Below are 17,555 nucleotides of genomic sequence, written 5' to 3' on the forward strand. Positions count from 1 at the left end.
ACACACACATATATATATATATATATTTATATATATATATATATGTCTCTGGATGTGGATGTTTTGTGGTTGTGCGGATTTGTGGTTGAAGGGTTGTCAGTGATAGTGAGGTCAAAGGTCACTCCACTGGCTATTATTGCTGTGAACCTTGTGCACCTTGTGGTATAAATAGACTTCAGCTCAATACTCTTCTACCCACATGACTTCTGTACATCTCTCCTGAGTCTGGCGTTGTGTTGAAGTTGAAGTGTGAAGAGTCTGATTTGTTTTCACACCGCTCACACTTCCTTTGTATACGTCTAATGTCTTTCATCACCTGAATCCAAAAGTGAGTGCACACATCCTGCCTGTGTCTGTGTTTCTACACATTCAGTATTACAGCTGATCACCTTGGTCTGTTTATATTAATAAATGGTTTCCATCATCTAGAAAAAAATCTTTTAGACTAACAGTAAAATCTGGCCACTTCCTGTAGCTTACCATCCAACAGGATATTGATCTGGTGAGCAGCCTTCTCTACTTCTTTCCTTCTCCTTTCCTCCACCCTTCTATGTTATTTCCTGTAGTCTTTCCCTTAAAAAAAGTACAGTAAATAGGTTTTTGTTGATTAATACTCAAACGTCAATAAGTCCCAGGAGCGAAGTACTTAATGTGATTGAATTAGTCTGGGTTTCATCAAATTAGATTTAAAAGATTAAGTCTCTCCTCGTCTCCGTCTCCTCTGCTCTGTTGGAGGGAAAAGTGACAGTGAGTGACTGACTTGTATCAACACCAGTATTTATTCCAACCTCATTTGTGAGAAAAAAATTAATGAGGAAACATTTTCAGATAATCTGCTGCATTTAAAAAAAAGTCTAACTTGGTAAAGAACAATAAAAAGTATTTTATTTTGAAAGGTTTAAAAATTTAAAATCTCATTTTTAAAACTTATACACCAGGGAATGTCCTTTTCCCATAATACATAAGTACTATGCTGTATGTGTTTTAATAAAGTATTCAGTACTTTTACCTTTTATAACTTAATTCTTTTTTTTTTTTTTTTTTACTTTTAACTGCCACATCAGCCTTATGGTTTCTCAGCAGCTGTGGTCAGTTGTGTTTACTCATGCATTAAAATATCAAAAGTAAATTAGTACGTATTTTATGTAGCCACTTTTTTTTATTCTCCACACCCGTGTGTTTCTTGGCGGCGTTCCTCCCCTCAGGATCTCACCTNNNNCTCCGGCTGAAGGTGTTTGGCTGTAACTCTGCTCCGTCCCTCTCCTTTCCTGCTGCCTGCTCACTGATCTGGCAGAAAAGGACAAACAAATAAATCTCCCCCCGCTCACTAACCGTGATCGCGATCTCAAGATTAATTATAAGTTTTCCTTTTCTCCTTTATTGTAGAAAGAATGGATTTTTCTTTCCCTGTAGCTGGAAATAGATGGGTTTTTATTGCAAAGAATCAGCAGACACTTACGTTTGTGTCCTGAAAGGCATCTGCAGATGTCGCAAATATTTAAAAAGATGATTAAATATTTTATTGTGCAGGCATTGTGTTTCCAATGTTGAATATTTCTACATAGTGAACGTGTGCGTATTAGGCATACCTGCTACAGATAGGAAAGTAGCTCTTCACCCTGAAGGCACTTCACAAGTGTGGATAGACAGTTTCTGTCATGTGTAAAGTTTAAAAAAAAAAGTCACTCATTACTTTAAAAAATGCATAGAAAGTATGTGGCTGTGATGTAATCTGTGGAGGCAGTATTGAGCAACACCACCACCAGGTGCCAAAACACTGTGTTGATTCATGATGCTTTAAATGACAACTTTGAGAAATAGGCTTTAGAATTATTGGCACCATTATACGTTTGTTTTCGTTGTTTTATTGGACGCTACTGTGAGCTCTGGACTCATTCCCTTCACATAAAGTTTCTGGTGTAAAGATAGATAGTGATAATACACGACCATGGATGTAGAGGGTGGAGCTGCCAGTCAGAGGAAGACATGACGGAGAAGATTCATGGACGTAGTGAAGAAGGATGTGATGGTGGTTGGTGTCACGGTGTGAAGGCAGATGATTCACTGTGGCGACCTTCCAGAGTTGGAAAAGATAAATAAATACTAGGGTTGTCCCGGTACTGTGTTTTACGATAATGGTTTATTACAATTATCGGAACAGTATGAGTATTTTCATTTAAGTACAGGCTGGTACCATGTCCTGATACCTTGTACTTTTAAGGTTGAGTCTCAAAAGAAATAAATCAACTCCAAACTGTTGACATGTACTTACATGTAGTAACTGGACTGACTGGCCAGTGGGACGCTGATTGTGTGAAGCTGAGAATCAATACTGCAAAGGTATTGATTTCAGTACATCTCTAATAACTACACACTAGAAAACGGTTGATCGTCCAGCCTTTTGTCCTCCCAGATTACTAGCACTGTGCAGTAATACTTACAAAATCTATATATATTTTTTTTTTTTCCAATACAAGACCTTTGTGTTTGGAATCCCTGCTGCTTGAGTTACAATCTCATTTTCCATGTCATCCTGCATCAATATGTCTGATATGCTGCATATATCAGCTCTGGTTCCTCGCTTCAGAAGATAAGAGTGGCAATTTATTTTAATTAGGGAAATAAAATCAATGTTGCTGTGGATTCTAGCTGTAGAAATACTGAACACAATGTGAGCAAAACACACAAACAGTAGTTCGTTGTGACAGGAAGTCCTACACGTATGTAATGTTATTTTTAAACAAGATTAAAAGGTTCTGAGAAGGTTTTTTTTTTACATACTTAGCAACTGGTGTCGACTTAAAACATCAGAGAAGGAAAATCCCTTTTAGTGATTCTTCAGCTCTGTACTTTGTTCTGTTCCACACTGACTTCTGTATTTTATCATTGAGTTCTACTACTGACAAGGGAAAAGGCTTCACTGAAGAGGTTATAATAATGTCAGCACAATCAGAGATTACCTGCCGGGACAGAACTGTTGTGCAGAGTGAGACTCTTAGAACAAAAACAAAGGAGTTGGTTCAAAAAAAACAAAACACTTGCAGTTGTTGAGGAAATTGAACCAAATTGCCTGACTTTAACCCGGCTTCTTCCTAACAACTGAAGAAGAAAGTTTTAAAGGAAGCTGCAGAAAAAAACCTGTGATATAGAATAGAGTACATCATCTTCCTCCTACAGTGTTACTGTAGATGATGCTAACAAGAATCAAGCTGTAACATCACCATTATACGGTCATTACCCTTTAAAAAGACACTGTTGATATTAATTTGTCTGAGTTAGTATTAGGAAAAAATACACACCGTGGTACTGTTTAGTACCTGATGTATAAATACAACACTGCTGGAAATAAAATATGTCTACTCAGTTCCCCAACAGGTCATTGCCACTGAGAACCTTGTTTTCCAGGGAATTAAAATTTCCATTCCAGGGACTCTTCAAGGCCCAAAGACAGATGAAAACACAGTCCTTCTCAGGGACATCCACAAAGACATTTGCAGCCGATCCACATCAAATGTGTCCTTGTAGCTCAGGATGTAAATGTGTTTTTTTTTTTAAGTTTGAAACTTTGAAGGCAGACTTTTATTTTTAGCACTGCTTGATTTCCCCTGGCTGTGAAAGATGAATTGAAGTTACTGCCTGACTTTGTTAATTGTGTATCGTTTTCAGACTAGGAAATATTTTTCTAAACGTGACAATCTACAGCGACAGATTCTAAAATCCAGTCTAGATTTTAGAATAGGCAGTTTCCTGTTTCCTCCTCTTATTTGCTAATTTAACACAGGCAGACGGTATTTGTGACAGCATTCAGTCCAAGGTATTTTTACACAAAAACTCCATGTCTGTTGCAGCATTTTAAACAGTACTCAGAGCAAATAAAATACAAATTTTAATTCAGGGTTTTGTTGGTGATGGCAACCAGTTCCAAAGTTTATTTTGGTTTTAGAAATGACAGTTTGCAACAACTTCCACTTCCCATCCTGCAGCAAGAGCTGTTTTCCACAACACCTCAGGGACAGAAAGTACAACAGTCCCTCAGGTGAGTCCTTTTCCTAAGTTATTTATGCATGGTTCTTGTTGAACTGCAGCTTTACAATCTCTACAGGGACCTTAGTTGTTTTAATTTTGTGTAGAAGAATTTAATAATTTAGCACATTAAATATTAATCAATACAACTTAAAGAAAAAACAACATCATTTTCTCCTATGGGGGGTGCAGTGAGCACATTTGTAACCCCATCCTCCCTGAGGTTGTTGTCCTAGAACAAGGTTATTGTTAAAAGATAAATGAAATCTTCTGACAGTCTCTAGGCATTTACACATTTAGGTTTAAAAAAAAACAACAAACAGATGTCCAGTAATGTCCCATTTTGAAACACGAGCCATATGTTTGAGAAGGTCTCACGTAGTCTCAGTTGATGTTGACTTCCAATGTCCCATTTTGAAACACGAGCCATATGTTTGAGAAGGTCTCACGTAGTCTCAGTTGATGTTGACTTCCAAAGTCACTCACTCTCTGGTTATTTGTCCTAAAGTCACGGCAAACATTTTGCAAAGAAAGTGTGAGAAGAGAAAGTGAGACAGTGGACAAGGACAGGGTCGTTACCGCGGCGGATAATGGAGATTTCCTGGTGGAAAGTGAAGCATCTGTATGATGGACTACGGTCGTGAGCTGTCAGACGTCATTCTGGGGCATTTATAACCTTCGCTTTGAGCTGACAGACCTTCAGCTTGTTTACCACCGCGGGAATAAATGAAAAATAAAACACTCGAGTTTTACCATTTGGATGTGGAAACCTTTGAGAATATACAGTAAGCAATAATAAAGTGTATTGTTGAATCTGTCAAAAAAACTATCTGTCAATAGCAGCATCTTTGAAAATAATGCATATTGATTTGGCAGAATAGATGTGTTATTGTTCTCCTCAAGGTCTCAGCGGGAGAGGCCGGCTCTCCCCAAAGCAGTGCTGCTGCGAACGCTTCCTTTTCTACACAAAGAGAGTGATTGTGCTGACTGTAGGAGGAGAGAAGAAGGCTGTCAAATATCTGACATGGCTCCCTCTCTGTGAGAGCTGTCGTCCTGTGATCTGGCTACACTTACTCTGCATCTTTTTCTGTTTTCTCAGTAATTTTGAAAGAAACGGTTAGAAAGAAAACTCAGATTTGACTGGCAAAAAATGCTGAAAAGGAAAAATAAAAATAAATGAATGTATGAAGAATCTTTGGTTTTGTAAGGATTGTGATGTGGTTTAAATGAGTGATTGTGGAGTATCTGCAGTACAAACCTTTATATCTTTACAGTAGTGGTATCAGATACTGTGTGTTTAATGTTCCTTCTTCCTCTGTTTCTCTTCACTGGCTGTAATCGGCAAATGTTCTTTTTGCCATGAAAAAAGAAGCTTCATATCAGATCAGAGGCAGATGTGGCGTTAATATTTACTGGTGATGTCATGATAGAAAAGTCATAGCCTTAGAAGACAGTTTCTTACTGAGAACCGGACAATACTTACTGAAATATAATTTTCCATTCCTGACATCCAGCTTATTTGTGGATGTCTGCATTACCTCACATGACACCGATCCTTAACTATAGTCAGGTTCATACATATAAAGGCTGCCGTTCCAAGCCAATGCTTCGGTTTCCACAGAAAGACTGCACTCGTGCCAAATACTCACCGAGAGTTTTTATAATTCCCATCATCACGCTCGTGTGTTTGACCTTTCAAACGCTGCTGAATGAAGGCCAGCTTTTGGCAGAGTATGATTATGAAATGACCTGAGGTCACATCCAACACACAGGGCCTTGCATATTTTTTTTTTCAAGGATTTTACTCCACTGATGCCCTGATGCAAGGTGCCAGTGAGCAAACTGATGACAAAGCAAAACTGAACAAAAAAAAGGGAAAGAAAAGGACGTTTTCTTTTGGAAAAAGTCCTTCAGGCCAGACCACCGAGAGAAACGTGATGGTAATGTTAAAACTCAGAGGTTCCACTCTGAAGAATATTTCACTTTAAATCTCTCTTGATCAAAACCCAGTCCAGTCCTCTAAATCCAAAGATATTAAATCACATCAATTATAACTAAATGTAACAAACTTTCTACAAATGCAGCATCGGTGTCAGAGTTTAGATTGAATTTCTCCAGGAGAGGAGTTTTCATTATGATTTGATGGTGGAAGATAATTGGATTTTTAATTAGTTTTTTTTTTGTCAGCATGATAGACTTTGTTTCATTGTTACCTGAGACTTGCGTTAATACAAACATTAATGCCTGTGTGTAGGAGTTACTTACGTCAAGCAGGGACGTTGTACAGGATAGTGAAATGGAGTTGGTAATCATCAGTTCATCTTCAAGAACCTACAGAACTCTATCTATCTATGTATTTATCCATCCATCCATCTTTCTGTCTATAAGAGTAGCACAAAAACAGATTTAAAGTTTCAATGCATATTCATTTTATTTACTTTTTCTATTTTTTGTGTGATTGTCCACAGAAAGTTTAAAAACTCCATTCAAGGCTTGGCTCACTATCAGTGAATTTGTTGAATAACTGGTCGGTCCTGAGAGGAACAGTAACTGAAGTCTGGCTCCATAAACTACCAAGCCACAATTTTTAGGCTTCGCAAAAAGCAGTGGTCTGGCACTGAAAAGGCCAGACCCTTTGGGTGCAACATGACTCTGAAGTGACGCTGGTTGATTCAGTTTTTTTAGTTACAATATGACAGACTTGTTAAGTTTTTCCACATAAAAACTCAAAAATGGCTTTGCTGTGACTTCAGCCTTGGTCTGTAGATTCACATTGCAGTCTTCGTATACTTGTTACGGCCGTCAGTCTGAACGGTACCGTCTTGACTACACTCTCCTCGCCGCACTGAACATATTGAGACTCCAGCAGGCAGATGGCTGAGAACTAATTTCTCCCAGACTCCTGATTATTTTCCAAGACTTCAAACCTACAGGGAGCTGTGCTCCAATTTCCTACATCCAGTTTAATAACACCGTCTTTCTCAACAAGCACTTATCAGGTGTAGAACTAGGTAAAAACACGAGGCCCTTGACCCTAATGACACTCTGGTGGGTTGTTGTTTTTAAACCCCTGTGGGTTCATTAAGACGTCAAACTGCAAAGCTCATGCATCAGTGGAGATGAATGAGGGATTAGGGTTTGGTGTTTAATAATCTCCAATTAAAAATATTGATGACATATCACTTTTATCAGTTATGCTTTTGTTTGGATTCCTCGCTGAACAGTGATTCCTGGCAAAATAATGTCGTAGCCTGTGGTGCTTTCCAGATAAGTTCCATGTAAAATGCACCCTCTCCAGGGAGAGAGCAGCAACACCTCACCCTGTGACACAGAGGAGATGAGCTTGTCATTCACTGACGGAAACCCGTCCACTCCCGCCTGTGTCCTGTGTGGTGCAGAGTGGGTGACGGTTCAGTGGACATGTTTGCGATTAAACCCTCCTGTGGGCTGATTATCTTTCTGTAAGTGACAGTGAAGCCCACGGCGGTCTGTGCTGCGGGGGATGTGCTTGATTATTCTCCCCTGGCCTTGTTTTAATCTGCAGGGTGAGGAAGCAGTGACACCAACACCTGCACAATAGAATGGGTTTCAAGACAATAACCGTGTCATAATTGCAGTGTGTGGAGACAGTGGTGGTGAGGTGTTGATTGAACACAGTGGGTCTTTGATTAGACGCATTATTTTCTTCTTCTTCTTCCTCCTGCTCTTCTGTGGTCTGTTAACCATGATCAGATGAGGACGGAACGCTCAGCCGCTGTACTGAGCAGTAATAAGATGGTTTTGAGTATGTAAAGGACAGGCGGTAACTTTCCTTTTCAGGAATCTTTTCTTCTTTTTTCGTTCATTGAAACACAGCTCAGGAGTGTAGGACTCACTATTCTCTTTGTGCTTTTGCCTTTGTGTTCAACTTTAAACTAATGTGAAGGATTCTCCTGGAGAAACCTGACAACGAGACCAAGGTTTAGAAAAGTCGACCACCTGTGGTCCAGCTGAGAGGTACGAGGTGCACAAACAACAAACATTTTTTATCTGGGTTGACATTAATAATTAATAATTATTGCCACAAAAACAAAAGCATGAAAACATTAGTTTTGAAGAGTGTAATGCTCAGGCTTTGAAATGGAAGAACAACAACAGCATCTGCAATAATAATAATAACAATAATATTAGTTATATTATAAACTGGGGTCTTTAAATATTAAATTTAACTTTTTACATCTACAGAATATGTACCTTTTAAAAGTCTCTCACTTTCATTTAGAAAATGAAAGTCTCAAAGGTACGGAAAGGAAAATCCAGCCGTTATGCAACATTACAGATGTCAACTACGGTAAAACACCACAGCTGCAGTTTGAGCCTCTCAGGTTGCATCATTTTATGTTCCTGTGTTTTGTGCAGTTTGAGTCAAGTGGTGAGCGTTTGCTCCTCTGTCTCCTTCTCCTCCTCGAACGCAAGCGTGAACAGTTGAAATGTAATACACAGGTTCGAGCATTCACTGTTGACAGGTGTGTGTGGTTTTTTGTTTCTTCTGTCTCCCCGTCCTTCGACTGTTGTCTTCTCTGTTTCACAGCAGTGCAGGTTAGCTCACTGGCTGTGAACTATTGTCTGTCTCAGAGCTCAGTGGTCTGGGGCAAACTCTTGATGGTGGGTGTAATTGTATTTTATCTGCAGCCACTGCACTTCAACAGCAGGACAATTCTGCCTGATGGTGGTGTTGGTTATGAAGTGAATATTTGGACTGATGTTGGAGTCATTTGGCTAATGGTTCTGAGCCTGATGACTTTTGTTCATCCAGGTAATTATCACATTATAATCCCACTTGATGTCGTGAAGTAACTTTTCGGGCTTCTTGATAGTTTAATGTTTGAACTACTGTGTGACTTTTTTGATGGAAGGAGTAGTGGACCGTCTGTCCTTACCTTCAGGCTCAGGTCCTTTCAGCAAAATGGATAAATTATAGGACAGCGTGAACTCTTTATCCGTCCTGTCTCAGTGCTGTGCTGACCACAGCAAGGACAAACTGCTGGCATTTGTCCTTGGTTAGATGACAGAATTACACGTCTCCTCTCATTTGTTAGTCTGCAGTTGAGGCCTGTGCTCCTCCATGAAGCACATTGTAATGGTCACTGTGTACTTTGGTCAGTCTACAGTTCTATATCTATAAAGAATATTTTAATATAATGATTTGAGATTTTTGAATCCGAACAAAAAAGGAATAATAAACCTGTGGACTTTTTAAGGCAGTCAGTCAGTAACTTGGGCGAATCACATTACTCAGCTGAAACTATCCAGTGTGTATACATTTTTATGATCCAGTCTACATGCTCCATATCATATGCAGTATTCAGCCAGGAGGTGTCCTTCAGAAAGACTCACAGATCCACGCCAAAGACATATTTTATCACCCAACGATGTCCACAATTTATCTGTACTGATGCGGTGCTTGCAGACCTATAATCCTCAGAATGGCCGCACTGTTGACCTCTGCTCGCCGTGGCTATAAATAATTTGTAACGTCTCAATACAGATCGCAAGGTCAATCATATCTTGGAAACGTTCACTAAAAAAGTCTGATTTATGTTTCTCAGTCTTCTGAGCTTCTCTGTTGTCAGTGCTGTGCAGTTAGAGTGGAGTGAATGATTTTCTCATCACTGACAAAGACAAAAAAAAATAGAATTATTATAGTAAAAAAGCTGCATCAATGGCTGCTGTGACTAAAACTAGTTTAGAGATGTCTAGTGTTTTGTATTGTGGTGTCCCAGTCTTCTCACACTTCAGTCCAGACCAGGATTCTGTGTTATTTATTATATATATATTCAGTCTAATGATTTAATTATTTAACGTATAAAATATTAATATATACAGACATTGATCCTCCTCCTGGTCAAATCCAATACCTGCGCTGGACTCGTTCACTGCCCTCAGTGTGTTTGACTGCAAACAGGAACTGGAGTTTTATAGGAAGTTTAATAGGAAATTGCTTCAACAAATTAGTCTTCCTGTGCCGACATAGTCTCAGAGAAAATAAGTATCAGCGAAAGAGTCATGATGCCATTATTGGTCTGTCATATCTCCATCTCTTATTACACACAGGCTGCAGAACACAAATGTTTCCTGATTCTTCCGGTGAGATTGGGAAATATCTCATTCTTAATTTGCTGGAGCGTTCTCTCTCTCTCACTCTCAATCTCTCTCTCTCTCACACACACACACACACACACTGTAGTAATATCTCAAAGTGATGGGGGGAATTGGAGAAGGCTCTGTCATTATTAGGGTGAGGCAGATGGTGTCCCATATTGGTCCTGATGGGAAATGGGGAAAGATGAGTCATCTGATGAGAGGGAGCTGCAGGTTTGAGGGACGTGCACGGTGAAAACCAGCTCCGTGTGTTTGTTCCTGTAATGTTTGTGCGTGCATTATGACATTTGAGGAGGTTCTGGTCTTGACAAGTTTGTACTGGTACAAAAAGTTCCTGGTCTACTGCTACACCTACTGACAAACAGTGACATTTGACAACCACTGGTTTTATCGAAACAGTAAATGGTTAGCAGGTCTGTGTTATTGGTTGTTTTTTATATCCTTTTTATTTAGTCCAACAAAATCACTTGTGATGAGAACACAACGACTCATGAATGCATTTTATTGCTTTAAAAATTGACTTCTATGAGCTTTTGCATTGGATGTAAAATTCTATAACGACTTGGTTTTAGTCTCACCGGCTTCGACTAAAGATTAACCTCACTCTGCTTTATATCTCGTAACAAATGAGAAAATTCTGCTGTGTCAGTTCACCAAATGCAGTAACATTTAGGGTTGATTTTAACTGGATTGTACCTACAATTTTACCAAACCATTTAACATTTAGGGTTGATTGTACCTACAATTTTACCAAACCATCCGTTCAAGTGTCGGCAGCTTCCTCTTGGCCTTGAAGAGGGTTAAACAGTTGATTATAAAGAAATTAGTTTTCTGTCGTGATTGATTGCAATTGTAAATGCATATAAATCCCATATCCCAAATGTTGGCAAACTGAAAAAGCGAGTGCAGTGATAACTCCACACGAACAGTGGAGGTGACGATTCTGCTGTTTCATCATTTTCTTTCGTCGTTCTGAACTTTTCACTTATTTCCTCCAGGACGTCTCACTTCAGACTCCTAATAAAACACAAGCTCCAGTGTAGTATTTATTACAGTGCTGTCATGTGTTCAGTTATTCACAACAAATTACCTGCTTCAGTGTTTCAGCAGAGCAGAGCACCATCAGCAGCAGTTAAGTTGATGTTGCCTTGATCTGCAGCTACACTGTCTACACTGACACAGAGTAGCAACTGAGTTGCCTGTCGTGGCCTGGGAGCTCTTCTGTGCCCAGTCTGCCAGGAAGTCATTAGAGCAAATTAGTTATTCTGGAGCCAGGCCATCCCTGTCACACTCCCCCTCCTCACTCTTGGTGCTCAGTGTACCAGGCGCTCATAAAACTCAATCCAAGCTGCTGCCAATATGATTGAATACTGTAAATTCATGAATTAAATATACATAGCCCTGTGTGTGTATGTGTGTGTGTGTGTGTCTTTATTGATATGCCTGTGTGTGCAGAGCAGGCTGTGGTATCTAATCAAGCTTTGATGAGCCTCCAGTTTCCCAGGTGGCGAAAGAATGGAGGCATCATCATCATCACCATCATCATCTTTCATTAAAAACACAGGGACAAGTGCATTTTGTCACAAACGGTAACACAAGCTCTAATCAACACCGTGGCTCTCTTCATCCTTTTCTAATAAACCTAGACTGCTCTCCTTAAAGTAAAGTCTTCTTGAAGTTTTGCTGTCTGTTCGACTCAAGTGTTTTCTTCCATGTAAACCATGGAAACTTGCTTGAGGGTAATTTATGTCTGTATCTGCCTAAGGCTCCTGATCACACATCCTGAGGATAGGACAGATGGAAATTTCAGGCTTAACTATTGGGTAACTATCAACAACTGGTAGTTATGAATGAATGAATCGACCCACAGCGCTATTGACGACCTTGACTACCTGCTATTCATAAAATTTTCACAAACCAAGCACATTTAGCAAAGAACGAATCAGGCTCGTCTCTTCTCAGCCTAATAGCCAAACTGGCACTTTGCCTCTTATCTGATCAATAAAAGACAACAGCGATGTAATGTTGTTTTGATTTGAGTACAAAAGTATCAAAGACTGAAACTGATGGAAAAGCAGAGCATTTTGGATGCTAGTGTTTTACAGTATTTAATTATTCTCTTTAAAAAAAGTAACAGCATCTGATGCCAAAAGTTGAAAACTGAAATCACAAAAACAACCTCACGGACATTTTAACGGCTGCTTGTGATGCTTTAAACATTGTGTTCGATTTACTTTACAGCACTTTAGGTTCCGTTAGTAAATTGAGTGATAAAGTGGTTTGCGTACCCTAGGTTGAGAACCACTACACCTACAGAGTTTTACATTGAACTAAAATGTAATTTTATATTTGAGTTTAATTTTTGCTACGTTTTCCTATGCTTAGGTGTGTGTGTACAGCAGCAGAGCATGTAAGCAGTATTTATTCTATTTTCACTTCGATTAAAAACAAACTTAACTCATTACCAGGGAGCAGTTAGACAGAGCAGATCAAACATATTAACATAATGAGCAATGAAATAAAAAAATACAATGCAGAAAAGCAATTAGTATTTATTAGAAAATTGTGAATATCAACTATGGTGGAGTGACGATTGGATAAGTAGGTTGAATGTCAAACATGGCTGACAGCTTACATGAGAAATAGAAATCCCTGTGCTTTCATGCGTCCATTAAAACTTTATCTCTGTCAGTGTCATGGCGAGAGGTGGAGAGAATCAGACTTGACGTTTGCTAAATGGCAGGTCACGCCACGGACAGGTTGTCATCTCATCTCAGGGCTGCATGTAGAGAAGGAAAAGGAAGGACCAACCAAATGTTTTTGCTTTTAGGCAACCTAAACTCACAGAGGTTGGCTCTGAATCTTTAGATGTTGCAGTGTTTGGGACTCTAGACTTTATCTTAACAAAATTAGAAAACCTGTGGTGCTTCAGTGGTCATCAGGAGTAGAAATGTCCAACGGACCAGCACCCTCTGTACCACCTTGCAGCTCTAAGCTAACTAGCAGATCCATTTTCAGTATACATTTTGCTCATCGGGAGGAAACAAATCACTCAACTCGCGATCCATTTAGTGGGATAAGGGAAAATCTCTCCTTATCTGCCGTGGTCTGCATATACAGTCCCCGCTCTGACTGACTGACTGGCCAACTGATAGGACCAGAAGCCCTGGCTCTGTCGATCTGCAGGAGACTGATAAGTCCTGTGTCACACACACACACACACACACACACAGGCACAACGCACTGAAATGCACACACCGACACACTGTCATGTGTCAGGGCCCTAATCTGTCTCCATGGCAACATTCCAGGTTTATTGTGAGAGATTATGTGGATACCAGTGTGTGTGGTTGTGTACCGTGAAGAAAGTTATATCCTGGCTTTATCACATGACACACACAGACACGCAGAGGGAGCAGGGATGGACTTATCTGGTGATACTCAGATATGGCTCGTGGGGTTAATTGGTTTTTAGAGTGCATGCTGCGGGAGAGACTCGGGACTGACCAGATTACTGGGGAGACCAGGGAAGAACTCTGAGGGACAGAGCAGAGAATGCTGGGAAAAACAGAAGGGGGTGTGGGCGCTGTGTCAAGTGAAGCATTAAATGGTTTAGTAAGTTCTACTGTGGAGAAATAACGTCCTGATGTTTGTACTGTATGTAACAATAACCAGTCAGCTGTTCACTTTAATTCCATCTGCAGTCCCTCTGCTGGCCACTATTCCTTTAATGTTTATTGTCCTTTTATCACGTTTGACCAGTCTCTAAAGTTCAAAGACTTCAGACAGAGATGTTTAAACACGATACCAATTTGTTGGGCCTAGAAATAAATATATTATTGGGGGATTCATTGTCAGTGATGCTTCTTGTCATAAAACACCACCATTAGCCAAATACGGCAATGAGTCAAAGAGAATAAGAAGAGAGGTAAACATGCAAATTGCTGTAATGGCAATTTAGAACAAAAAAAGTGACACTTGATGGAAATGTTGTCAATTTAAATTTATATTTGCATGAAAAGAAGGAGGAGACAGAAACAGAAGAAGTCGCTACCTGTCGCCAACTAACAACAAAGATCTGGGATCCAAGTTTCAGATGAAAAAATAAAAGAAAAAGAAAATGGTTCACATCACAGAAGAGATGGTTCGCCAGCGAGCAGAACACAATGACTGCGAGATCTTCTCGTTGGAGGAAGTGTCTCTGCATCAGCTGGACATCACACAGATTGAACACCTCGACAAGTGGTGCAAGGAACTGAAGATCCTCTACCTGCAGAACAACCTCATACCAAGAATTGAAAATGTCAGTCGCCTGAAGAAGCTGCAGTATATAAATTTGGCTTTAAACAACATCGAAGTCATTGAAAACCTTGAAGCCTGTGAGAGTCTCCAGAAGTTGGACTTGACGATAAACTTTATCGGTTGTCTCAGTAGCGTCCAGTCCCTTAGAGACAACATCCACTTCAGAGAGCTGTTTCTGGTCGGGAACCCTTGTGCTGAGTTCAAGGGCTACAGGCAGTATGTGGTGGCCTCGCTGCCTCAGTTGAAAAGGCTCGATGGCAAGGACATCAGACGCTCGGAAAGGATTCTGTCATCTCAAGGTCTGGAGGAGGTGCAGAGACACGTGGCAGAGCAGGAGAAGGAATATTTAAAAAAGAGAGCAGTGGAGAAAGAAGAAGCAGAGACGAGAACTGCTGCTAAGGAGGAAGAAAATGGGCAGAGGACAGTCGGCTGTGGAGAATTGAAAAACCAGGAAGTGGAGGAGCACATAAATGAAGTGAAGACACGGTGCCACTTGAGTGAAGAACAGAAGGAGCTGGAGTTCTGGAACACACCATGTTCCTTTACCCCCGAATCTCGTCTAGAGGCTCATCGCCACCTGGAGGAGAACAGGAGGGCGGAGGAGAAGGTAAAGGAGAAGAAGCCGAAGCCTCCGAGGAGACTGATTCACACTGATGGGCGAGTCATGAACGTTAATGAGGCCAAACTGGATTTTACTCTCACTGAGGATGAAGAAAACAACAGCATTGTGCTAGACCTGGCCGTCTTCAGGCACATGGACACCACCCTGCTGGACGTGGATGTTCAGCCAACGTACGTCAAAGTTGGAGTTAAAGGAAAAATATTTCAGATGGTGTTGCCTAATGAAGTGAAGCCCGACAGCGCAGTGGCTCAGCGGTCTCAAACCTCTGGTCACTTGGTCCTCACCATGCCAAGGGCCAATGATGAGGTCAAAGGTTCAAAACCCCTCTTGTATCCAAACAAAAAGTGTTCAGTTCAAAACAAGACTTCGTCTAAGGACATTAGGGAAAAAAACAACGTTCTTGAACTCCTTGAAGTTGACCCCAGCAAATATAAGACCCTCGACCTCAGCATTGTACCTCACCAGGTCAATAAAAAAGGTCCACCTGAGACCCCCAAGCCCACCCCACCCTCCACAGTAGACAGCAGTTTCTCTAAAGACTTTGTAGATGACCCCGATGTCCCACCACTCACATAACATTACTTTTACTCTGACCCATATCTATGACTAAACATTTACTATGAATGGGATCACTAAGCCAAAGTGTCGTCTCTATAGCAAACTATAGAGTTTTCTCCTGTTATTGTGTGTAACACTGGTGTAATGAGTTCATTGTGATCATCTTGTCGTCCTAATATTAATTTTTTCACTAATTTTGGTTGCAAAAAGTGAATTATGAATAGCCAAAAGATGGCAGTAAAAATGTTTCAGAATATAAAAAGTCACAGTCAGAGATGGAGGAAAATGAGGGACAAAACAAGTAACGAGTATTTGACATTTATTTGTAATTTACAATGTAATGTAATGATTTTAATAATTAATCATAAAGAACATTTTTCATTTCTAATTGTAGAAATAAATCTTCCCAAGGTCCCAGTGAGAAAGATCGCTTTTATCATTGTCATGATATCGCAGTCAAAATACTGCGACTGGAAGTGATATCCAAGTCTGCAGTTCCAGTGCCATCTGTTCTCTGGTAAATAATTAAGCATGGCAAACTTGCTATTCAAAATCAATCTGAACCAAGATTGGTTCAGTGTAGCGGCTAATAAATGAAAAAAACAGTCAGTGTCAACCTGCTCTGTTTAGGATTATTTATGTGGTGAACATTTGCCAAGAAACAATTTGAAAAGCTCAGCTATTAGCAATAGTGCTATTATTCATCTCGTTCTTTTTTTTTTGTTTGTTTGTTTTTAGTTTTGTAGCTACATATGTGTCACCTGGCATTTCAATTTAAAATGGATGGATTCTATAGGGGAGATGATAATTTGCACAAGACCTAATGTGCCTGCTCACATGTACTGTGGAGGGTGAGACTTTTTTTAAATTTATTTTAGAAAATGAAATGAAAAACAGCCCAGTTTCATCCTCCTCCCAAATCCCCGGCGTGTTGCTTATAGAAACGTTCACACTTGAATGATTTCTATAGGAGCGTCTACTATGGTCCACTGTGGATGAAGTGAGGCTGATGTGAGGGGGGAGGGGTTTGTAAGTGGGATCTGGACCAGAAATATCAGCCTGAAACAATATTAGGTTAGAAGCGTTAAAAATACAGCTGGCAGAAGGAAACTGAGTTCATCCAAAACACTGTCACAGTAACTTTATTAACACCGACCGTTTCCTGCTTATTCCTCCAAGTCTCATATTGAATTAAAAATGAGGATGCAGCCCAGAGAGGTCACAGAGGTGATACTACAGTTCATGTTGTGTTATGAAAAAAAAAAGTCAAAATGAATGAAAAATATATACATTTACACTGTAAAAATTCTGAGAAAAAGGGATGTACAAGTGAAAGCTGGTGCTCAAACAAGTTCCTGTAGGAAGGCAAGAGTAATAACCGCTCGTCCCCATACGCTAACAAATACTGTTGCTACATGGTGAAGTAAAACTGAACCTGCAGGAAAGGAAAAATATTCTATTAAGATTGATAGTAAGTAACCTGCTGCTCTCTTCTGTATTGTAAGAACTCTGTATTAGACGTCTAAACATAACAGTATATAAAAGGCAGAATAAATGGATTCTGTCAAAGTGTAGGAAAAATGTTTATTTGATTTATTTTCTCCCCTTGAATCATAAAACTTTGTTTTTAGTTTGATTGCTTTGGTCTCAGTCGGATTTCTTTTTCTTCACTTTATTATTTGAGAAGGACAACAATGTTCGCATTGTTCTCTTTGAGATGTCGTTCAAGTGGAGTCACATGACCATGCTGAACTACAGCGCTCATATCCACTAATCTACAGGAAGTTTGGACATCACTGTGCCGTGGTCAGAGAAAATCATTATATGTCATTTGCAAAACATGATTGATGACGTGAGGCATGACAACTTTAAAGGCTAAGCAGAGGGATCGTTACACTAACATCAGCCT

The 17,555-nt window shown here is 39.9% G+C and overlaps 2 protein-coding genes across 3 annotated transcripts in view; both read left to right on the top strand.

Annotated features, from left to right (window-relative positions):
- Positions 1-17,555, top strand: part of b4galt2 (UDP-Gal:betaGlcNAc beta 1,4- galactosyltransferase, polypeptide 2) — a 74,659-nt gene that overhangs the window by 34,438 nt on the left and 22,666 nt on the right. The gene's annotated exons all lie outside the window — the stretch shown is intronic.
- LOC103396366 (protein tilB homolog) lies at positions 12,487-17,308 on the top strand. The gene has a single exon (XM_008334418.3). The coding sequence runs from the start codon at positions 14,285-14,287 to the stop codon at positions 15,662-15,664; it is 1,380 nt and encodes a 459-aa protein (XP_008332640.1). The 5' UTR covers positions 12,487-14,284; the 3' UTR covers positions 15,665-17,308.

The sequence above is a fragment of the Cynoglossus semilaevis genome, chromosome 20, assembly GCF_000523025.1.
Source record: "Cynoglossus semilaevis isolate Cse_v1.0 chromosome 20, Cse_v1.0, whole genome shotgun sequence".
Classification (NCBI taxonomy): Eukaryota; Metazoa; Chordata; class Actinopteri; order Pleuronectiformes; family Cynoglossidae; genus Cynoglossus; species Cynoglossus semilaevis.

Excerpts from the sequence above, each read along its gene's own strand:
- LOC103396366 (XM_008334418.3), top strand. The coding sequence starts at position 14,285 with ATGGTTCACATCACAGAAGAGATGGTTCGCCAGCGAGCAGAACACAAT.